At 29.5% G+C, this 24,966-nt stretch overlaps 1 protein-coding gene across 6 annotated transcripts in view; it reads left to right on the plus strand.

The window, feature by feature from the left end:
- LOC107451019 (uncharacterized) overlaps positions 1-24,966 on the plus strand; it is a 227,555-nt gene that overhangs the window by 15,539 nt on the left and 187,050 nt on the right. For 3 of the 6 annotated variants that reach the window (XM_016066976.4, XM_016066978.4, XM_016066977.4), the window contains exon 1: positions 17,011-17,156. The exons of the other annotated variants lie outside the window; for them this stretch is intronic. In XM_016066976.4, the coding sequence (XP_015922462.3) occupies positions 17,101-17,156 (56 nt within the window). In that variant the 5' untranslated portion in view covers positions 17,011-17,100. Of the gene's footprint in view, positions 1-17,010; positions 17,157-24,966 lie in introns of those variants that run through there. 6 annotated transcript variants of the gene reach the window in all.

A 24,966-nucleotide genomic window follows, 5' to 3' on the forward strand; every position in this document is an offset into this window, starting at 1 on the left:
ACTTCCTCAAGCAAGTTTTAAATTCATTAAAGACATTTATAAAATAAGTTCGTCTTACACCTTTCTTTCTTAAATGAAATTGAAAAAATCTAAAGTATTTAATCATGTTATGATCCCACATTAAATGTTATAAGTAAAATGCAAAACAAAATTAAAATGCTTAAGAAAGCTGTAACATGACAAAAAAACTGTTATTTTAACTTCAGGAACTGTAAAACTTGACGGCGGAAGTTTTTATCTTTAGGTAAAGAAATTAACGAACAAATTACAAAGGTTAAGGCTAGAATAGTGTTGAAACTGTTTATGCATTATTTTTCTTGGCACCCTTTATGAATTATACTATTTCTGTTTTTATACCATGTTATTTATTCAAATTAATTTATATTAGAATAAATGTGAATTGCATATTTATTTATATTCTCATCTAAACAACTAGCTTGTAACTAGAGTTTGAAGGAAATTAAATGTTTAGTTAAAAGCATAAAAAATTAGAATATTACTTTGGAATCGAAAAATAAAAGTATGCAGTAAAAAATTTCAGTGTATATTTGCCACCATTTTTGGTGTTGAGGTAAGCTAAATTTTTTCACAGTGCACGTAGTCCCATTTTTATTTACCTTTTCACTATTATAGCTTTACTTATTTATTTATTCATTTTTGTTCGCTTATAAAGTTACAAAACATATTTTTATGAATATTAGAATCAATTTATAGCTTTATTGCAAAAACATTTCATTTAAAAAAACAACCCTGTTTTTAGCAATATATTTGTACTAATTCTTTTAAACAATCGTTATTCTGCCTATTTTACGTAATTTTTTGCATGATAACTACAGTTCTATGCTTAAAATTGCATTTAGTTTACCTCAGTACCAAAAAAGGGAACAATTATACACCAAACTTTTTTACACTGATAAATCCAATCAATTGCATTGAATATTTTTATTTATTCAGTGAAATTGATTTTTGATTTTAAATGAGGATTTTTTTATCACTATAGTTATATGCCGGATCTACTTTAAGAGTTTTTGTTTTCGGTGTCAATAGTAAAGCATTATGCACAATGTAATATGCGTGATTCCGATCAAAAGTTATAATTTTCAAATAGTTCGGAATGGTATAGTAGAATGGCTAGGTCCTTTCAAGGTATGGTAGACTTTTGGATTTGCAATTTTTTGGCTGAAAATGGGCAATTTTTATAAGTTTTTCATTCTACTTGTTTTATAATCAATTTAAAATTAAATTTAGATCATTCAGGCCAATACTTTGGTCACGAAAATAATTCCTGTGATTAAAGATTGCACTTTCTTTATTTTGTGTGATTAAAAATTTTTTTTGTATTATTTCTCATGATCTACACCGATCTTCAACATTATTTTTGTTTTCTTCCTCTTTTTCGATACATTCACATTGAAATGTTTTTTTTCAATTTTCATTTTTCTTAAGTTTTCTTTTAAGTTTAAGTTCAATTTTTGACAAAACATTCTTAAATTACAAATATCAATGTCATTATATAAAACTTTTGAATTTGCAGAAAAATACACCCAATCAAAGTATCCTTAAGGAGTACAGAATTTGAATAAAATATGAATTTAAGTTTTGAAATCAAGTGCTACAGTTTTTCACAAAAACGATTCTAAAATATGAAATTTTTACATCATGGGTTCACGAAGTTATTCCATTGTTTGCTGAGCAAGCTCATGGACAAACACTTTTGCAATTTTTTAAAAATTATTAAAATTTCTCGGAAAAAATGGTTAATCACTTTTTATGTAATTGTTGTTTTACTATATTCAACAAAAAACTAAAACAGTAAAAAACAAAAAAAGATGGTATTCAAATGTTAACTATGAGAAAAATCGCCAGTCGACGGTTATCAGCTAATACGGTTAAACAACCAGAATTTTATCTGTGTCCCACAGTCGATGAAAAGTGAGCCCACGTTTTTCTTTAATGATATCTGCGGAAAATAATCTTCTTTTTAATTATATGTCTTAAAACCACTCCCTTAGATCCTTACTGCAAAATCCATCCTACAATGTAAATATACTCGGACTACCCTATGGATGCCACATCCATATTTTCTTAACCAGATTAGAGCAGTGGTAGCTCAGTGGTTAGAGAATCGGACTTCGGTCCGGAGGGTCCGGGGTTTGATCCTCCACTCCGCTAAGACCCACCGAGAACATTCGATATACGTACTCGTAAAATCTATGAAATCGAAAGTTCCATGGTCGGTCGCTGAGCGGTACCATGGGTACAGATATTTGGTAAAAATTTCCTTCCCCTTCATATCTATGTCTAAATTGAGGAAGTGGTCTCTTGAGTTGTAATGACACGTCTTCGGATCATCCTCAGGTATATTTCCCAGACCGTCGTCAATAGCCCATTATGCAGCTCTAGAGTGACGTAAATAAAGTACTTACCAGATTATCTTCCACTCAATTTGATTGATCACATTTTTAATTTTAAACTTCAATTTTTTTATCGATATTTTCGCCTCCATAATTGTCGTCTCCATAATTTTTCCGTAATTAATCTCACATAAAAGTTAAACAGCTTAACTGTATATACTGTTAAAAGCACAGACACATTTAGTTTTATTTAATAAATTGTGAAAGATATATGCGAATGTGACAATCTAACGATTGTAATAGTCATATTAATATTTTTTTAAGTTATTTACTCAATGTACAAAACATCAAATGCCTTTAAATAAATTTTCAAAACATTGGTAAGGTCCCTTAAGCAATAAAAAAACTTAATTAATCACATACAACGTCTTAAAGGAAGTTGAAGTTTTAAATGAATTCCTTTTAAATGCGCAATTTAAATGAAAAGGTTAATTTAAAATCGTTTATTATTTCATTGCCTTGATGAAAGAATAAGAGGCTATTCTAAATTAAGGTAACGAAGTTCTTTTAGAGATTTTCGTGTTTTCTCGTGTTTAAAGTTAAACAAAAGCAGGAGTGGACGATACAAAATGGTAAGCTGTCATTATAAGGGTTATTGTCTAAATGAATTTTAATTAATGATTTTGGGTTTACAGCAAAATATCATTTCTAACTTAAGTTATTATTAGTATTTTTTCATGTTTTAATTTTATGATTTAATCTTCCGAAATTTATTATATGTTTAGTGACATGTCAAACTGTAATTTTTTTAAAAAAAATTTTCTTATTAGAAGTACATAAATTTATTTAAAATTAGAAAAGAGTTTTAGTTTAAAAATGATGAGTACAAAGTACTTTATTTTTCACTTGTTAAAATAATTTCATTTATTTATATATTTTTTTCATGTTGCAACAATATTTATTTATTTTCTGACATACTCAGGTTTAAAATAATATTTTATATATTTTTTTGGCTATAAAAGCATAACTAATATTAAACTGGGTATACTTTTTGGGAGAATTTTGATTAAAAGAATAAAAATATTAAAAACCTCGATCTTAAAGTTATATTTTTTATTTATTACTTTTTAGATAAATTTAGCGACTTTTTATTTAGTTAGCTTTTTAAAAAAATGAAATGGCTTCACGTATTTATCAAGTAGAAATATATTTATATAAAGAAACGAAGTGAAATTAATTTATTTATGAAGTTAATTTATTTGAAAAAGTAAAATAGGTCATTATTTCAATTATTTCGGTCAGAAATGAAATAGAATGTTTAAATTTTAAAGTGTTTCGAAACGCTTTATTTAAATGATGTAAGTAGCATTAAAAGCAAAATGAATTTAGAATTCTTATTTTTGGATTACTTTTTTTGGAATAATAAGTAGAAATGCAATATCAAAAAAACATATAAATATATATTTAAACTTGTTAGGAATCATTATACTAAAAAAATACACCATATGCATTTTTATTTTAACTCAAATATTTAAGCAAGCATTATTTTTTTAATGTTATTATAAGTATAATAAAATTTAATCGCCGTTCAAAAGGTCAATAAAATAATTTAAAAGGAACTTAATTCTTAAAAATATTTTTTTATGTAAAAATGAGGGGATTAAGTATAGTGTGGAAAAAAGGAAGCAAATAATAATTTGCAATAAATAATTTTTTTCTAATTAATAAATTTTCCGTTAGAAAATTTGAGAAGCTTACCTCACTTTTCGTATATCTTTTCTTTGATGAAATTTTTGCTTTTTTGAATCTAGAATGATGTTAATTTACAGTAATCATCAGTTAAAGCAGTTTTACTTTTTTATTTTCATTTTACGTCTCATGTTTATTAATATTGTTGAGGGAGTTTATTTCTTTAAGCACTTAAGAAGATTTTAATGATTGGATTTTTAAAAATGTTTCTTCCGCTATAATAAACTTCAGCTAAATATACAGACTTTAATCTTCTTCCTAATTACGTTTGAAATATGTTTCAGTTTTATAAAAACGTTAAACTTAGGAAAAAAATAATAAATAAAACTTTTTTTTCGAAAGCTTATTTGTTTCAAATACAGATTAAATAAAGTTTTCTTATTGATAATTGGATTTTTAAATCATTATTTTCGGTTTGCAATTTATTTATTTGAAGAAGGATTGGGAACGTTAATTTTTGATTCGCCAGAAAAAATTAAAACATTTGCATCTTATTTTCAAAATCAAGTCATATATATGCAGGTTGATAACTATTGGTTAAAAAATCCTTGACTCAAGTATATTTTAAAAATTGAGAATTACATAGCAACCGATAACTGGAAATGTCATTTTCCGCAGCTAGGGGTGTTTTCCTATTATGGACTTGCTGTACTTTAATTTTTCGGGTACTTTACTTTTTCTGGTAACTGGTACTTTAACTTCTTGATATATTTGGAATTTATGTTTACTTATGTTTTCTAATAATTATTGTTGTAAATCGCACTGGATTTATCGCCTTGTCGCCTGTCGTGTTTATCGCCTTGGCGACTAACTTGCACAGTTAGTCATTTTGTGTCTAAAGTCAGTAAATTAAAATTAAACAGTTATTTCTGGATCTGTTTGAATGCTGTTTTTGGCATTTATTATAGCAAAGAATAAAACTTAAACTACTTAGATGAATAAAAGTATCGTTTCAAATGCGCAAGAACAGCGCATTTCATTAGTGGGAGGCACCTTTAGTGTTGTATGACATTTTTGGCTATTAGTTGCTATTCAATTCTCAATCCTCAATATTACCTCCTAAACAAGTTTATAACTGTTGTTTTTAAAACACCTTGTATTGTTTTTCTGAAGTGCCTGTATTTTATTTAAAAGGAAATATAAGATTTTTAATCAACGTAATTTGCATACTTGGTGTTTATATTCATGTTCATTTTCAGCAGGAAAAAAATTTAACACCAACCTAAAAGATACTGTAAAAAAAATTTTTTTTTTTTAATGTTTAAAATTTGAGGAGTATAGTTTCAAGTAAACATTTATCCCCTTTTTTCCAACAATTTTCATGAGAAAGAAGGAAAAATGGACACAGAATATTTCTATATTTTTTCTTTATATGTCATTTAAACCTTTCTTGTATTTGAAAAAGAAAGTTATATAGTGAAATAAATAAAATAGAAATAAAGCAATAAAGTGTATAATCGCAAGAAATATGTTATGGCAGTTAATAAAAGAAACTAAACAAAAAACTAATCTTCGAAAACCCATTAAGTTTGAAACTTACTTTAGACAAAAATGAACTAAAGCATTTTTACAATAACATTTTTTCGAAATATAATTTTGATAAAAAAAATACATTGAAAAGCTGTTAGTATAACATACATAACTGTTAAAAAAACAGAAGATAGCTATCGTTTCTTTTAAAAAAGGTAATGTTTCTGTTTGAAATTTATTGTTTACGATAAGTTTTCTTTACAATTATGGGAGAGGAGGAAAGAAAATAATGAAGACTAAATAATTTATTAATTTAGCAATATGTGTTTTAAGGAGGTTTGTTTTAAATAAAAGAAATGATATTGAATTTTTAAAAAGTTTTTCTGTAACTATAAATTTATTCTAATAGTTTGAAATTATAGATATAGCTATACACCTAAAACTGTATTTTAAAATAAGTAACTTATCTCAATAAGCTTAATGAAAATCAATTCCGACAGATAAAGACGAAATATCAGAAGCATTTCAAACGAAATTTACAGTCAACAATCGTCAGTTTAATCCTTGAAAAGCATTTGAATTGTAATACAGAGAATATTTAAATGAGTATTTTAGAATACCGTCTTTTTCTACTCATTATAAATGAAGTATCAGAAATTTAAAGTTGCACAGACTTTACACGTTTTAAAACTGTTCGGAAACTATTTACTATTTTACCGATTTCTAAAGAAACATGCATATTTAATGAAAATAAATATTTTGAAACTATAAAGGATTATTTAAAGATTTAGTAGTTATATCTTTTTATTTGATTATATATTGTTCAAAAAAGATAATATAATATCCAACCACTTTAAAAGAATTCTTAACTATTATTCAAATAAAGGTAGAGCTCTAACTTTACAAAAATAATTCAATATGAATCACCATCAATATATACTAATGTTCGCTTTTTATTATTAAAACTATCCTCTTTTAAGGAAAATACTTTTGAATAATGTTAAACTACATAAAAAAGTACAAATAGTCAATTTTTTTGGAACAAAGTAATAGTAAAGAATGTAATTTTAATTAAATTATGTTAAAACACAGAGTATAGGAACATAAGGATATAAAGAATTATTAGGTATTAAATTTCTTCTTAATTGTAAGGAATTTAGATCAAATATAATTTAAGAAATACATCTTTCAAATTTTGAAGTTGTAGATTCGGAAGAACTTCCCTCTCATGTTGAACAACTTACGCAACGCAAGCGGTTAAAAAACATTTATATTATTCGTATAAACTATTCACGGTATTAAAATAGTTGTCATTGGAAAAATTGTTATTACCAATAACTGTTATGTTTAGTCGTATTTATCCTTAACTATTGCGTTTGAAATATTTCACAATTTGAAATATTAAAGTTCTGTAATATGCAAAATAATGTTTTTTCTTATTAGAATCAAATATAATATTAATCAGAAAAATTCATACAGTGGCGATTATAAAGAATTTGAGATGGAGTAAGCATATCTGCAATTTGGAATATTTTTAAATAATTTAATACACTGTGTAGGTAATTTTTGCCTTAAGTCGTAAAAGACTAATAGTTATTTTTTAGTTCTGACTTAATGCGTTATAAATATTCAGAGAAAATAAATGTCTGGATGAGAAAATAATTCTTTAAATTGCTCTTTCTATGTTTGAAGTCATGTTTGGTACTTTTTGGCTTCTGTCCCCTTCTGCTTTTAACGTTTAATCTGCATTCTATTGAGCATTAAAGTGAAAATAAAAAAATGGCTTTAGTTTTTTTCACAGAAAATATTCAGAAGTTGTTAAACTACTGCATGAAAGAAAAATCATAAGTGTGAGTAAAAATGAATTCCACGATGAGATTTCTTTACATGCCATAATTCTTTCAAAATGTTTAAATTGGAAATTGTTGTTTTTAGTTTTATGTAAGTCGTTTTCTTGCTAAACAAAATCTTTAAATTTAAAGTAAAAGGGGAGAGTACTAAGTGACTGAAATAAAAATTAAAGTATTTTATGAGGTGGTTTGTTTTTGAAGATGCGAAAAATTTCCTGCTTTATTCTTAGGATTTATGTTTAAACGGAATTTGAATTAAACTTTTAAGAATTTTTAAAGAAGTAACCAACCTCACAAATTTTTGATGATCTTTGAATGCTAACTTCTTAAAAGTTAGTTATCGTTTACTTGAATTTCGCATGATATGTTTCATCAAACAGAAAAAGGCATAATATGAAATTAGCATTATAAAAAGCTATAACTTTAGAAATTAAGTAAGTATATAGGTTTCATTGTATTATTTCTTTCATTCAACGGAATTATTTCTTTAAGATAAATACATTGAAGTGCCATTGAATACGAGAAAAAGAATACATATGCAAATTGTGTTCCTCTTTTATACGCTGTAGTTAAAACATATAGAGCTAGTCCTGGCGTTGTTTTAAAAATCAGCTAATACACCGTAATATCGATTTTTACAGAAACATATTACGGAACAAATGTGATATATTGTATTTCTTACAGTAATAATTACCGTGGTCAGGACAGCCGGTAGGTAGGGCACTGGGCCCATGTCCAAGAGGTCGTGGGTTTCGGTGACTGTTGCACGTTAAATCTGTTGAGTCACAAAGTCCTCCATGTTCCCATAACAAATCATACCTCTGGGGGTACTAATCCAGGAGTTTACTTGTCTTCTGGATTAGTTCAAAATTACAGGGCCACGGAGTTGAACATTAGTAGTCGTAAACACAAAACTGGGTCGGCTGTTCAAAGACGGTTGTAAAATAAGACAATAATTACAATAAAATCAATGAATTACCCTAATAAAATAAATATTACTGTAAAAATTTCTGTATAATATATTACGGTAAAAATGGATTTTACGGATGTTACACCCAAAGTGCCGGTACTTTATACCGTAATTTGATCTAGAATTTTTGAGAGTGCAATTACTTGATTTAAAATTCATCTTATCTAGCTATGCACCATACGGTCGAACAATCTCGTATCAAACTTGCTCAAGTCTAATCCTTTGTAATCGTTCGCTTTTTTCCATTTTTCCCTACATTCTTGGTGTACTCTTGAAGCTGTAGACTTCAAAAATTACAGTTTTCAAACGCTTTCAGAATTTCAACTGCTCCAGCATCGAGTGCTTTCTGTATGCCTGCAGGCTGCGATTAATGATTTCTAAATCAAAAGTTTTTCCAATATTAGCATTTGAAATATATGATTAGCAACAACCAAAATAGTGTCAGGATTCAATTATCAAGACACACTTACGTGTGCAAGAACGAAGCTAGTTGGCTACGTACCATACAGTTGAGCCATCTCAAAAAGAGCTTCTTCAAGGCTAGTCCTTTGTTATATACCCGATTACTAGCTTTAATCCTTTGCTCGTGTATATTCTTGGTGTTCTCTTGAAGCTGTTGACTTTGAAAATCCTAGTTTTCAAATATTTTCGATATTTGAACTGCTCAAGCATCGAGCGTTTACTATTTATCTGCTATCAATGACCTGTAAATCAGAAATTTTACCAATGTTGGAATTTGAAACGATTGATTAACAACAACCAAAACAGTCTCTGTATGCAATATCTCTGTGTCAGAAACTAACAAATGCACGGCTTCTTTACACGTACATGAATGAGGCGCAAAGCCACACATTTTCCGTAGCATTCCCTATCCTTAATTGAATGTCACTTCAGTGTTTTTTTTTCGTAAACATATTCATTCAATGACTGTACGTCATAGAATATGATACTGTTTGCTGATTTTTATTTTTTTTTACTTTTAAAATTCATTCTATTGTTCGATATATGTACATGTGTAAGTTCTTAGAGTATAGTAAAAAAACAAACATTTCAGTGGTTTTGAAAAGAAAAAAAATTGGAGGGGGACATTTTACATTTTTTTTTTATTGATGTCAAAGAAATATTTCCAAAGAATAAAATGGTTTAAAAATATTTCTGGAACACAACTAAGTTTTTAGTACTGTCTAATGAAATTAAATAAATATATATTCTTATACGAACATAAAAATTATTAAGATGTAATAAAATTTTTACAGCTTTATTCAGATTTCTCTGAAAAAGATGAAAGAAGTTCGATGTGCTTATATAAAAGCTATTAAATAAAATTCAGCTGTCCAATTTGTCGTTTACCGTTATCAAAGACCGCAATATGTAATATCATAATTAAATATATTTCCACATACGTTTTTTCTAACTTCTATTCATTGCTTAAATTGCATTTGCAATTAATTAATTTTATTAAGCATTTTTTTTTCAATTGGTATAAAGTAATTAAGATTTATAACATAAAAAATACTGTTACGTAAACTTTGTGCTTATTTTATACAGATAAAGCATTATTCTTCTAATCTATACGAACATAATTCGAATGTCTAACTTTTATTTGCTCTCGAACAAACTTCAAAGTACTTTTTTATCAGCATTGATGAAAGTGTTAAACAAACATGAGAAATAAATTTATATTCAAAGAGTGTCGTTTTAATTTGATTAAATTACAGCGAATTTATCAATGGTTCCCCATAAATCTTCTGCTCTCAAATTTCTTTTTTAATTTTATGGTTTCTTCCTTTAAATAATTTGTCACACAACTCAGTTAGATAATTTTTAATTAAACTAAGTCTTAGCGCATCTTGGAACACATAATTCAATGAAAGTTGGAAACTGCAAACTTTTGATGTTGAGAAAATTTGTTGGAAGTGAGGCTTTTTCGGATTTCTTCTTATTTTCTTCATTTATTGCATTTGAAATGCATTTTTACTTAAAAAGCATATAAAAAAACTTATGCCACCAAAATTATGTTAACACATTTTATTCACTGGCTAACTTACCATTATTTCAACCTTTTTACAAAATATAGCTTGGTTACTTTCCTGTAACAAAAATATTTTCTCTCCATTTAAATTTATAAAATCATTTAATGTATGTTAGGTCGATATTTATATTTGGTGAAATAAAATTTCAACCAAAAATGTAAACTTTCCAAGAAAAATTTAGCACAGAGTCATAACGCTTTGAGGGTTGAAAACCTTTTAAATGTTCCATAACTGCATTAAAAACAAAAAATATACATCACTGAATCATCTAGTATTTATATTTCATTTTATAACCAGCGTTGACTGTTCAACACCAAAGCCTTGTGATTTTGAACCCAACCCAGAAGACAAGGAAACTACTGGATCAAGCACTAGGGCAAGCATGGAAGATTTCTTGATGGTATTAATCCTCATTTGCGTTGCATGGAGAGGAAAAGAATTATTAAAACCTCCTACGGCTAGCCCGATGGCAAGGGCATTCCAACCCATGATCTGTCTATCCCTGAGGATATTTTTCGACACCAATGTGGTCGGGTATGCAATGCGTATCGTCCAGCTATCACTGGGATTTGAACCTGGGTTACCTCATTGAAAGGCTAACGTTCAATCTCGTAAGCCACTACGGCTCCAAATTCAGATAGTTGATTTTCATTTTGTGCGGATTTCTAAGTAGCATTTTCTTTATTTATGGAAGCCATGACGTGCATCGGATTAGGAGCTTTTTTACAGCCCACCACCGAAACGGAATCTAAATTTGCTTGATCTGAATAAAGATTTTTCTTCGATTTTTTTAAAATTTCATTTCCGTTCATTAAAAAAATATATAACAATACAAAGACAAAATATGATAACAATACATAATATTTTAACAGGAATTATGCAAAACCAATGCAAACGAAGCCTTTGCTTCTGTATTTCAAGATGTTTAGCCAAGAGTTCCAGAAAAATGTCTCAAATAATAATTCGAAATAATTTGTGTTCATCAGGAATGTCTAAGGAAAAATGAAATTGAACCTCCATTGTGGCGTCTCATTTTTAAATTTACGCTAATTTACTTAGTTTAGTAATTTAATAAAAATGTAGATTGAACTTTTTCTAGTATATTTATTTAGTTTAATCAGTCGAAAACATTTCCGATTATAATCAGTTATTGTACGCCTATTTTTATTATTTTTAATGCAAAATCTACTATCAATAAAATTCGATTTATTTTAAATAATAAGGACCTACTGTTGAAAGAAAAAACTCTTCATTTCGTTGATTTTAAAAGCAATTCTTAAGAGTTTTTTTTCTTTCATTCTCTTTTTGTATTTGATTTAGCACAATATAGCCACAAGCGGACTTGTGAAATGGAACTTTAAATTTAATCTGTTCGAACAAAATCTGAAATTTTTATTGGATTTAAATCTAAAAACAAAATGTTGCAAAAGCTAATAAATTAAAAAGTATTATTCCTGAATTAACAGCGATTGATCCCCTCTGCCACACCTATGAAGCTGCAAACTGATATTGGATAGTATGAAAAAATAAAAACATTTTACTTGAAGATTTAAGTAAAATTTTTTTGAAGTTCATATATTTAAATGTTTCTTTTCTACATAGCATTTTATCAGGGATTTCTTAAATTTTTTGCTCCTTGAAAAGAAATGGGCAATCATAGATAAGTTATATGAATATGATCAATAAATCTAAAATAATTGACAAGCCTTTTCCGCTGCGAAATGTTTATTGGCTTCCACGCTTCCATAAAAATGTTGCTATAAAAAGAAAATAAATCGTAAATCTTTTTTCATTTGTTAGTTAGAAATCGATAACGAATTTTCTGATAGATAGGCAGAGACAATAAATATGCTAATATTTTATAATAGGTAAACTAATACGCAAAATTATGCTCATTCCAGAAACTTTGCTTCCTAAATAATAGTGATCAAAGATAGCAATAAAAATAAGTTTATTTCGTGACTAAACTGTTTTCTGATGAAGGAAGCAATTGTTTTGAGTCTTATAGTTTTTTAAGCTAAGTAAAGCCTAATATACACTCCATAACAAAAAAATCGACGCACCAAGAAGGAGTTGTCCGATTGAGACGAAAATTGATGGATAGGAAGACAATGTACTAAATAGTAAATGGTTAAAATTTCAGAGTAATTGAATAATTTATTGCAGAGTTACAGTAACAAGTTCAATAAAATGTTGACCCGCCTCTAGCCTGGATAAAGCTGCCACACGGCGTGGCATAGACCGATAAAGCACCCGGATGGTCTCTTGCGGTATTTTCTGCCAAATTCGATCCAATTGTCGAACGAGGTCATCAACATTCCGTACCAGATGCAATCGCCTTCCCATCATATCCCAGACATGCTCGATGGGAGAGAGATCTGGTGATCTGGCAGGCCAAGGAAGAGTTTGACAAGCTTGCAGACAGTTCATAGCAGCACATGCCGTATGTGGTCTGGCATTGTCCTGCTGAAAAATCAGCCCAGGGCGCTGCAAAGGAAACGGTAGCAAAGCAGGTCTTAGGATGTCGTCGACGTACCGCTGTGCAGTAAATGTACCTCTAATGACGACCAAAGGAGTCCGGCTGTCAAAGGAAATGGCACCCCAGACCATAATGCCTTGTTGAGGGCTGGTGTGGCATGAAATAGTGAAGGCAGGATCCCCCCTCTGCCCTGTGCGTCTCCAAACACGTCATCGATGATCGTCAGGACACAGTTGGAAGCGGGATTCGTCGCTAAAGACTATACGTCCCCAGTCGGCATCATTCTAGCCATATCTGTTCAAAACATTCATGCATACGAAATTTCAAAGCAATCGGATGGTGCGTCGATTTTTTTGTTATGGAGTGTGCATATATACATACAAACTCATATTTTGTAACTGATAAGCTAAGTGCATACATATATAGCGGTGTGTATATAGTGTATATATATATACATATATAGTGTATATATATAGCGTTCTCGACAACCCACCAATAACTGTAAAATCAAGCTCAGAGGCCATGGTAGAGCAGCACCCGTTATCTCTATAAAGGGCAGTGTATACAAGCTCTTAATTCATTCGAAAACTCATGCTGTTAAGTGTTAAACCAATACAGCGATGTAGGTTGTTGAACTTATTTCTGTGTCTTCTTTCTATAATTGAGTGCAAAATATCAACAGGACATCATTTGAGTGCTTACGATCCTGGACAAGCAGTTGGACAACTGGAAGCAGGTTTAAGTGTCACCACTGTCATCACAGTTGTGGGAATGTCGAAAAGTGTTTTCTCGAGATTAAAAAAGGCCGCTGAAACTGGAAATGATATACGAAAGCATGCCAGTAGTCGTGGTAGGAGCACCACACCTCAAAAGATCTATATGTATCCCTAATCGCAAAAAAGAACAGAAATGTCATTCCTAGTAAGATAGCTGCAGACCTTACAACCACTACCGGTACACAGGTTTCTGCCAGAAAAAACTCACGGCTATTAAATCAAGTTGGTTTGTATGTACGAAAGCCTGTTCGATGCATCGTCGCAATCATCGAGAAAGATTACGCTGGTGTACTGGACGTATTGTTTGGGGTCACCAACAATGGTTCAGAGTGATGTACTACGATGAATCCGGTTTCACTTTGGCAAGTTATTCTGGCCACCAGTTAGTGTGAAGAGAGAGGGGAAATTTTTATGAACAACAATATATTCATGAACGAGACTGGTATGCCCTAGGCGTGCTTGTGTAGGCAGGCATAATGCACAATGGCAGAACACCACTTTACATTTTGAGCAGGGTAGCGCTTTATCCCAGCGGTATTCCAGATGGATTATTCTGGATCATGTTCGTCTTTTTAAGGGTGCGGAAGGTCCAGAATTTCTGTTTAGGAACGACAATGCATGGCCACACAAGAGAACTGAGGTATCGAACACACTGGAAAGGGAAGATATTGGCCGTATGCAATAGCCTGCGTACTCTCCCTCTCCTGACCTGAATCCCATAGAGCCTGTCTGGGATGCTCTTGGCAGGCTTATTTCACAAAGAACACGCCTTTCCTGAACTGTGTAACATCTGATAACCACCTTGAGAGAATTGTGCGCCATATTCCCCAAGGACAACCCGTTAATTTAGTGAACTGTATAAATAATAGATGTAAAACATGCATTAGTGTCCGAGTTAATCATACATCTGACTGAGATACTCATACATGTTTTATTCTGGCAAGAAGACCCACTTATAGCGGCTGTTTGGAAATCGTCTAAGAAGCATATTTTTTATATTTAATTTTCTTAATTTTCGATGCGACAATATGTGTTCTATTTTGCATTATAATAAATGCACATTGTCTCCACTAAATATGTACTTAGTTTCATTTCTTCAATCAATGTCTATTATTAGTTATTCGAAAAATGTAAGTGTTCTTTAGCAATTGTCAAGCAGTGTATATTGACATATTACAGTTAATTCTTAAATATTTTTTTGATACTAATAAGGTTAAACTAATTTTATTTTCTAAATAAATATAATTTACTTTTAAAAAAATGTAAAATTTGACGTCAATATTTATTTAACTACTTTTAATATTTATTTTAAAATAACTACGTTTTCTTGTTAATTCTAATTAAAAAAGCATAACGATAACAAGAAATATGATGATAATTTTGATTGGCTGGATTTTAACATGCCACATTTGAAACACAGTAAATACAAATATTATTAGATTAGATCAATAACAGCCCTGGATACTACTTACAAAGATCACGCAATAAAACTAATACTTCCATTTCATGATAGCTTCTGTCAGTAAATAAGGAAAACAATAGTCCACATATAAGGCAGTAATACATAAAAATCTATTTTTATCTGATCTAATGTTTCTGTAGATAAAGTAACAAAGCTAAATATGTACTATGTATTTGTAACCAAAGAGTATATATTGAATATAATAAAACTTAAGAAATAAATAGAGTTATGAATAAATCAGATATTAAATGAAAATACAGCATTATTTTCATGTATATATACCTTGCGTTTATTTCAAAAATTTTAATAAACTTTCAAATTATATAGCATATTGTATGACTTAAATTTTTTTTCAAGATATTATTATAACCATAATAGAGATGCCAACTTGCTCCGGACAGCAAATAAATATTTTAAAGTGGTAGTTTATCAATTGTGATTCTTGGTTTAATAATTGCAATTTAATAGATTTTTATCCACCACTATTTCTAAATAATTCGTAGGCTTATATAATTCACACTTCTAAGTTGTTATGCCATTTAAAAAGCAAGCAAAAATAGTCAAATATTTGCAAAATTTAGTTTGTAGTTATTTACCGCTTTTTTTAATTATATTGGCGTGTACGGAGCAGTTGGCATCTCTGCCATAAAGAAGAATTTTTTTTAAGAGACATTAAAATTTTGTCCCGTTAAAAAATTTACATTTCGTTGAAAGAGGTTTTGCTTTATATTATCATTTCAAACATTAATCAATGACTTTTCTATGAGATTTAGAAAGGTATTCTCCAAAGTATATCGTTAATCAAATTTCGTAAGACAAATATTGAATGCACTATCTAATGCGTGTGTTCATATGTCTCTTTTGGGAAACGAAAGCATTTTCAGAGAGAAAAATAATGTAAATTTGTTATATTGGGAAATATACTCTGCATTTCAAAAGATATCAATATTTATAGATATGTCGCGATATTAAAATAAGAATATCACATGCGCAAAAATGTGTCGAAATAGCTTCAAAACAAATAATAGTCGAATTTGAAAATCCCATGTATTCAAAACTAAAAGAGCATATACTAACTTTTGATCAAAATGGATAGTCTCAAAAATGATGTGGGGGGAAAAATGAAATGTGAGAGAGAAGTGTTCGTTGGTTGCCGGCAGGATTCTAATCAAGGACCTCTGGGTTCGTAATACCATGCTCTAATCGCCATAGTTGCGCAACCCAGTTAAGAAAAGCTTTATAAATCCTATTTGTTTAAAAGTTTTTTTCGATATGGAGAAGAAAGAAAAAAGTGAAATTAAAATTACAGATTTCCTGATTAAGCAAATGGGACCATATTTTCAACACTTTGTGCCATTGGAATTGGAAATTAGTCTGTCATAATGTCTCAGTTCTATGGCATCGATCTAAAGCATCGTAACTCCCTCAGGATTGTGTTGTACAACTATGGCGGTTAGAGCATCCTACTACAAACTCGGAGGTCATTGGTTCGAATCCTGTTGGTAGCCAACAAACATATCTCTCCCCACCATCATTTCAGCGACAATAATTTTGAAAACAGGAAATTTTTAAATTCGACTATTTTTTGTTTCGAAGTTATTTTGATAAATTTTTTGCTCAAACTTGAGAAACCCTTTTTTACAGTGTTGCTAATAATTGATCAAATCACCTCAGGAAAGGGACAAATACATTTAAAAAAAAAAGATAAGATACTTTTATCTTTAAAGCTGCTAAGATTCTATATTTTAAGTCAGTCATAAATTTTATGTTGTTTAACTCCTTAGTATGAAATAAAATAGACAGAACGTCCTTTACACTACTGAACTTGAAGATAAGAATATGATCGTTTATTTAACGAACGGAAGCCTTGAAGTTTTTGTTTCATGATAACAACTTGTGTAAGGTATTTCTTATTTGCTTCCTTGTCTTCCTGCATTGTATCCTTTGAGATCTACATATGTGGGCAACTTTTAGTAGAAGGATGGTGTTTTGTTTTGAGAATAACCTGCCGAGGTATGTTAAATTCTTTAACATAGATACATTTATGTTGGTCGAAGATTATATGGGCAATCATTTATTGTTTATTGAATTGCAGTTAAGGCTGTGACTAGAGTAGTGCTAATAAAATAATGTATAGATGAAAGCAAAATTGAAACAGCTGCTGGAATAAGGGTTCTAAGTGACATTTTAGTGAACTTGAGTAAATTAATTTTAAAGTTTTTAAGTTAACAATAATTATACATAGTATTTTCAATGTAGCAGCTTTAGCGCTGAAAGAGAAAGCTGAAATGGAGACAAAGTTATTTTTATTTCTTATTTTTTTTGTCCTCCAGTTTCCAACGGGAAAAATCTTTTATTCTCTAACATTCATTTAAACTGTTCACATCATATCATCTGAGCGTTTTCATTTGTTGTTAAAAAAGAAGCTTTCTAAAGGTTACTTGCTGACTGTAGCTGTTTCGAAAAACAAAAACACTTAAAGACTATCTTAATGCTTTCATCTACTTTATTTTCCGAAATTTAATAACTTTGACTGAATGAATCAATTCTGTATAGGTTTGTCAAATATTTACAAAAATGTCTATTTTTACAAAAATGTTTATTAGAACTTCCTTATAATAATAGAAGAATTCCTTTCAGCCGTAAGATATTTCTATATTTATTAGTTGTTGTTTCTAATGACTATTGGACAAGCAAAGTTTGCCAGTCCTATATTTATTTTTAAAAAAATCAATTTTCTTTGGATCTAGTAAATTATGTTGCTTATATTTAGTCATTATGAAGAGACGCGTTTAAAATTAATATTATTATTAAAAAAATGGACAAAAAGCATTTAAAGGAGTGCAACTATGCAAAAAATTTTCTCCAGAATACATTATTTCTAAATTTCTTTTATTTAGTTTTTCAGCACTTTAAGTCTTAGATTTCAAATACACTGCACAAAAACAAAATAATTTCTAGTTCTTGAGAAAATTTAGAATACTCATTTTCATAAATTTTAAATTCAAAGGATAAAACTTTTGAGAACATTTGATTTTTCGCATTGTTTGAACTTATTCTTAAAGCATTGTCTTACAATTAAACTTACAAATTAAATTTACCGGAATGTGTGATTAGATAATTTTTTTTGTTAACATTTGAAACAAAGTTCAGAAATTGTACTGTTTGATTAATGCTTTCTTTAAAAGAATATTTGAAATTTTCTTTTATGATCCAAGAAAAATTCAAATTATAATAAAAAGATTTGCAAAGCATATTACAATATAATACTGATTTTTTTTCCTACGTGGTGAAGAAAATCGAGCAAAATTACCGTAGAGTAACGGCATTTCTGGTGAAAACCATAATTCTTGTAATTAAACCAAAATACACCTGTATTTAATCCATTCATTTGGTAATTTTTCCGTTTATATAGCAATTGTTTACCGGAAATTTAGGTTTCAAAATTGTAGTTCTTTTTACCGCGCACTTAGTAAAAATACAAAACCGAAAAGTAAATTTAACCAAATAAATGTCCTGATAAGGGATCATAATAAAATAATCACATTTACTTACAAACATCATGGTAATAAAACTATAATTTGTTGTTAATTTTACCTAAAATCATTACTAAAATGCTTCAGTAAAAATTGCGGTGCTTTTTGGTACTCCGATAGAGCCAGAAACACGGTGAATTTTTCCATGTTTAGGTAGTTTTAACCATACTTTTTTCTCTGATCATCTATATTGAAGTGTGCTTTGTTTTTAATAATGTCTAAAATACTAAGCAATTGGAATCCAATCTAATTACTGATGTAAATATTTATTGGAAACAGAATCCATTCGTTTTAGTTTTCATCAATTAAAATTTTTTTTTTAAATCAAATAAAAATGGAAAAATTTCGTTTTAAACTTGCAGAAAAAAATATGCTAATACATGATTATTTTTTCTGCTTTGTTAAAAATATATTATATCAACTAATAGAGGTAAGTTGTAAAAAGAACCACATAAGTAGGCATTAAGGAATACTTTACCAGTCCTCACATGGTCGGAAAATATACGTATCTTATAACAGTGAGCTGCATTACTACACTCTGTCACAAAACGATGCAGAAGGCTTAAAAACATGACAAGAAAGTTTTTTCGTGTTTCATTTATAATTTTAATTCTAATCATGGCTATGAATATCTAAAATTATGATAACAAAATGTTAGATTAGTTTAATTTAACTAACTTAGATTAACTTAATTTAACTCTCTTAGATAAATTTAACTATGATTTTGTCCACAAACTGAAAATATTTTAGACAATCTTTTGGATTTAAATCTAAGAGTATATGAAAATCTGAATTGACAAGGTTGTTTGAATACGGTAACTTTTTTCTCTTTGGGGATTAGTGTGGGCAACTGTGTTCTGTATCTACTGCGGTGAAAAATATAGCACTGAATGTACTGTAAAAAATTCCGGATCAAATTACGGTAAAATGCACCGGCCCTCAGGGTGCCGTTACTTTTTACAGTAAAATTCATTTTTACCAGAACATGTTATTGAACAAAAAATATGATATGTCGTAATTTTTACAGTAATAACTATTGTAACAGTATTTTTACAGTAATAATCATTGATTCATTCTATTCAAATAAATATTACAGTAAATTGCGAATTTTTAAACGAATCAATATTACAGTAAATTACGATTTTTTAGAAACGAATTTTTTAAAAAATTAGACGCGCACGTGCAAATAATGAGATAAATTCAATAACATGAAGTTAAAAAAAATATTTTTCAGTCAAAGCATTGTTGCAAAGAAGCGTGCTTTTACACGTGCTGATATGTTAAATATTATAGTATCTTCATTCTACTAAAACTAAGATAAAAGATATTGGCATGCGCATGTATTGACTCATATGCGTACATTATACATTTGTCCTTCAAGTTACGGTAATAGTGAAAGGTGAATTAGTTAAAAAGAGAGAAAAAAGAGGGAGAGACCAGTCTGTTCAATGTGATTTCAGCTTGGAGTACACCTGTCAGGTCGTGTATCGGAAAAATGGCTGAACACCTGCACTTGAACAAACTTAAGAACTGGAATAAGAGCTTTGGAATTTTTATCGTAATAATTTTTCTTTTGGTTGCTGTATTAATTACTAAAACGTTTTAATGATGTCCAACTGCAATTTTTCAACTAATATTTAACAGTCTTAAATTTTTATTGTTTGATATTGATTGCGACGGGTATACAAAATGTAGAGTTAAAAAAATAAAATTGAGTGAAAAACAGGAACATTTACTTAGTGGGCAGAAGTCATTGAAAACGTATCCTTGGGTGATTCATTTCATGAATCATTGCAACTGTTTCTGTATCGTGACTAACTTTTACAATCTTAAGCCGCTTAGGAAAGTGCATTTAAGAATTTTTCCCAATATACATTACTATTTTGTTAGTTTTATAAAGGATGTTTAAAATAAATACTGAAAGTTCAAAAACGCTGCATTATTTAATTCATGCATTTGTACTGTCCATACAGAGGGTTTAGAATTATTGCAAACTCGAAGTATAAAAATAATAACTACTTAAGATTCTTATTGTAAAATAGTGTTATAACATTTAAGTCTTCTCTCCCCTTAAATACGGAAAATTATTTTTATCAAGGTTCAATTAGTATGTGCTCTGGCAAATTGTTTTTGGGACAGCGTTCTGATACTTTAACTCTACATAGTAGTAACGTTAATAAGAAGTTATGTTGGTAGAAAAAAACAGTGTTTAATTAAAAAGCATAGGGCTGTTCATGGAATAGCATATTGGGTAAATGGCCTCAGCGAATAAGCTGACATATACCAACACTTTTGTCAAATTTTTCCAATTATCATCAATTTGTTATTATCATCAAATACAAACACATTGCATTGGCTGAATTTCGTAGATGAAGCACTCTATATTCTTTTTCAAAGTGTTGGTGTTCATCGAATTGTTGGCTTTGCATTTCACATTAGGAGAAAGGCTCTGTGGCGTTTTATCACATTCATGACCCTAACCTATACAGCCTACACCTTTCATGATTCATGATCATGCTCACAAACGTTTGACACGATCCGGGAATGAATAAATGCTCAAAATATTACTGAAAAATAAAAACTTGCTTCTCTGTATCGCTTCATTGTGAATTGTAAGCTGCTGCACTGTCTTAATTTTTTAATTAACAGCATTTTGTTGCACAACTGATGCAAAGTTCAAAACGTGGGTGAATTTTGAGACACCACTTACAAGCTAAACTACACCATACAAGACTTTTGTAATCCAAGTTTAAAAAAAACTCAGCTGGAGATGTTATGTAATATTTTAAAAAGATACAAAAAAACATTAAACGTAAGAACACGAAATTAAATTTTGTAGTGATTTAAATTCATTATAAATTTTAGACACAGTTGCATTATGGCCTTCGTTTACACACAAATAAAGGTCAGAATTTTATTGCGAGCTGTGTACTTCGATTGTGACCATGCCCTGATGTAGCCATTTCCTATTCCGAGTAACGTATCCAAATAAAAAAATTTTTGATGTGTACAGAGATTGTTCCTTTTTATGTGCCATTTTGTTGTTTTCTATTCAGATAGATTGCGCTAGTCGTGAAACATAACAATAGTTTATTTCTGGCTTTCCTCAAAATCACCTTTTTTTCTTCCGATAAGTCAACATGAGTATATTTTTTTTAAAAAAAATCAAAAAGTTATACTATACTCTAGTTTTTGACGTCTCTTTGTCTACTTAGTAAAAAAAATAAAATGATGTAGGCAGTATTTTCGACTGGTTTGTATTCAAATAATTTTAATGAAAGATGGCGATATGCTTCACTATTTTTGACAAAGGATATTTATTCCTATTTAGACTTAATTGAAAGCTCTTACACGCATTTGATCTTCTGCACGTTAATTTTATTTCGTTAACATTTAGTTTTTTGCGAAACCTTATTTTTCGCTGATAAGTGTGCTTACGCATTTTTCAAAAAATTTTCAGTACATTTTTTTACTACCTATTTATCGGTGACCCCAGTGCTGTCCAACAGTTATTGTCAAACATTCAGTTTAACCTAATAGATCTGTAACAAAATTTGCAGAGACATTTAAAAATTAAACATAGAAACTTTTTTATTCAAATTAAGTTTTGACTATAATGAAATTTAAAAAAAGTTTAACCCCTCATACAGTACAAATCTACCCAATTAGCAGGTAAAAAGCTCTTTACTTTGTTCTTTGTTACACTCAGCTCATCTGCATACTGATATTGATCAGAAACAAATTTAGAAATGTTTTCAAAAGAAGTTTTAGCAATATTTTCTTAATCTGTTATGATCTTCAGATGAAAAATGACCTGCCACCATGCCTAGCACCAGATTTTAGCAGTAATTAAAACATTAAAGATTGTCCAGTAAAAATTTATTAAAAATTTGGACTTTCCTGCTTCTTGTTCTTCAATAGCTTATTCAAATCCTACCAGCTTTGTCAATCCGGAACTCTTAACATTTTTAACTATTTTTACTTTTATCATTACTTACCTTTTCTATTGCAATGGACGAGATAACTTGCTTCCCAGGAATATTCGCTCAAGAGGATCTGTTAAAGACGTACCATTGCCGCAAGTACAAAAGTTAATTATTAAGTTAACTATTATAAAATAACTTCAGATTTGAACTAACTACTAACTTTCATTAATCTCATAAGCTTAAAAACAAGTCTTTTTTTAAAAGCATGCAACAAAATCACATACATATTTGATATACCACTAATTCATTCATCTTAAAATGGAGAATAATCATACAATTTTCATGTAATGAAGAAGTTTTAACTATTTGACTCTTCATAGGTTATGAATCAGGAATTATTTTAAATATAAAATTTTAAAAATTCATTCAAAACCCATAGAAAATACTTACCACTTAAATGTTGGCGGACACATTCATCCTTGACAAAACATCTCACTGAAAGTCTTAGAAAATAAAGAAAGCATAACTCACGAAGCACAGATCCACAATGATCTGTAATAATTGATTTTCAAGAAAACAGAATAGATACTTCAGATCTCTGGACAGGTTGCAAAGTTAATCTGTTATTACAAAAAGATTAAAATTCTAAGTTCGCTTAAAATCAGGCAATTATTTCAAATTTTACATCGCATTTGGATTGAAATAGAAGACCACTAACAGGTTGTCGAATGATCCACTTGTCAGAATTATCTTTGCCTTTGACAATAATTCAGCATTGCAGTGTATCCACGACAAGACGTTCTTCAAATGCATTAATGTAGCAACATCCTAATTGAGCTATAATCAAAGCAGAAATAGCAGAGTACTATGGCTGGTTGGTTGGTTGTGGTAGAGGATCTATGCTATCCGCTTTTATCAGCAACTCTATGCTGTAAGAGTACTATGGCATTTTTATACACTTGAATAAGCGAAAAATCTCTATTGTTGCCAATCTTGCAGTCAATATGAACATTTAATTACACTTAAAATAAATATATGCAAATAAGGAGTATAACGAGGAGAATGACAAATGCATCCTCTGGTGATAGTTCAAGCAAGCATCTATAAAGGTCTCAATACAAACGAAACTTTTACAATTACATATAGTGTTTTGCATCGAATTAGTTGGTGTAACAGTAGTAAGTCTTCATTCATGTTCAGAAGTTACTAAACTCTTACAATGGTTTAACTGGCGTAAATTCAATATCTAAGATGAACTTTTCACCTATAAATACTTAAATTCTCTTAAAGTCATGGAACTGAGATTTTCTCTGTTTTCGTCTCGAACTTTAAGCTCCAGTTAGCTACACTGAAATCCCTTAATAAGCTGTCTAAAAATAATATGGCAAAAAAACTGTAATTGAGACTGAATTTTAAGAAATTCACACTCTTGTGCCCTTAAATGATTGAAGATCCTCAGTGCTTACAAGACGAATAACTTTCAAATTTTATATTGGTTGTAAATTTGAAAAATCATTGATTTCGTGAACTAATACTGTTTATAGTAGTAGTAGCTTAGTGCCTGGCTGGAAAATTGCGGTCTCGGATCGCAACAAAGAAAGTCGTGGGTTCAGGGTTCGAAGTCTTCCAAGGTACCACTCTCACACGTATATGTAGCCCATTGTGCAGCTCTAGTGCGACGTAAATTAACAACAACAACTCACACGTATATGGCTTAGCAACTTAAATGAAGAATGATTGACTTTAGTAACTAAAATAAAATAACTTATTTTCTGAATAATAAATAAATAATTACGCAGCACTTTAAGACATAACACAAATGTTAAAAATAAATAAGTAAATAAAACTTTCAGTGACTTCGGAACTCGAACCAACTACCCATAGGGTTCTTGTTATCGTAAAAGTTTTTTTTCGAAGGCATACAAAGTGGCCCTAGTTTAATTATTGTTGCGCTGTATGGAGAGAGGTTTGAGTATTTATCCTCACATGGAAAGTTGCAGTATTTACAGAGTAAACACAATATCACAACCGTCATAAATTCAAATTTATTTGCGTCTCTATCACAGTCAAAGAATATTAATGTAAAAATTACTTAGTCTAGCACGTGTGGTGCAAAACTAGCACATATTTATAAGGCAGAAAAATATTATACACAAAATAAATTTCGTTAATAATCTGTTGTTTATAATAAAATTTGTATGCACTTTAAAATAAATAGAATAACTGAAATTTAAAAAATGGAATTAAGTCTCTATAGTATCTAAAAGCCAGCAATTAGAGCTTTCAGAAATGAGAATATATTTCTTAAATGTTTTTTATCTCCTAAATTCATAATTTTTCAAAATTCCTATTAATTGCAGA

Source organism: Parasteatoda tepidariorum, chromosome 11 (assembly GCF_982258835.1).
Source record: "Parasteatoda tepidariorum strain Cologne lab strain chromosome 11, Ptep-v5.0, whole genome shotgun sequence".
Taxonomy (NCBI): Eukaryota; Metazoa; Arthropoda; class Arachnida; order Araneae; family Theridiidae; genus Parasteatoda; species Parasteatoda tepidariorum.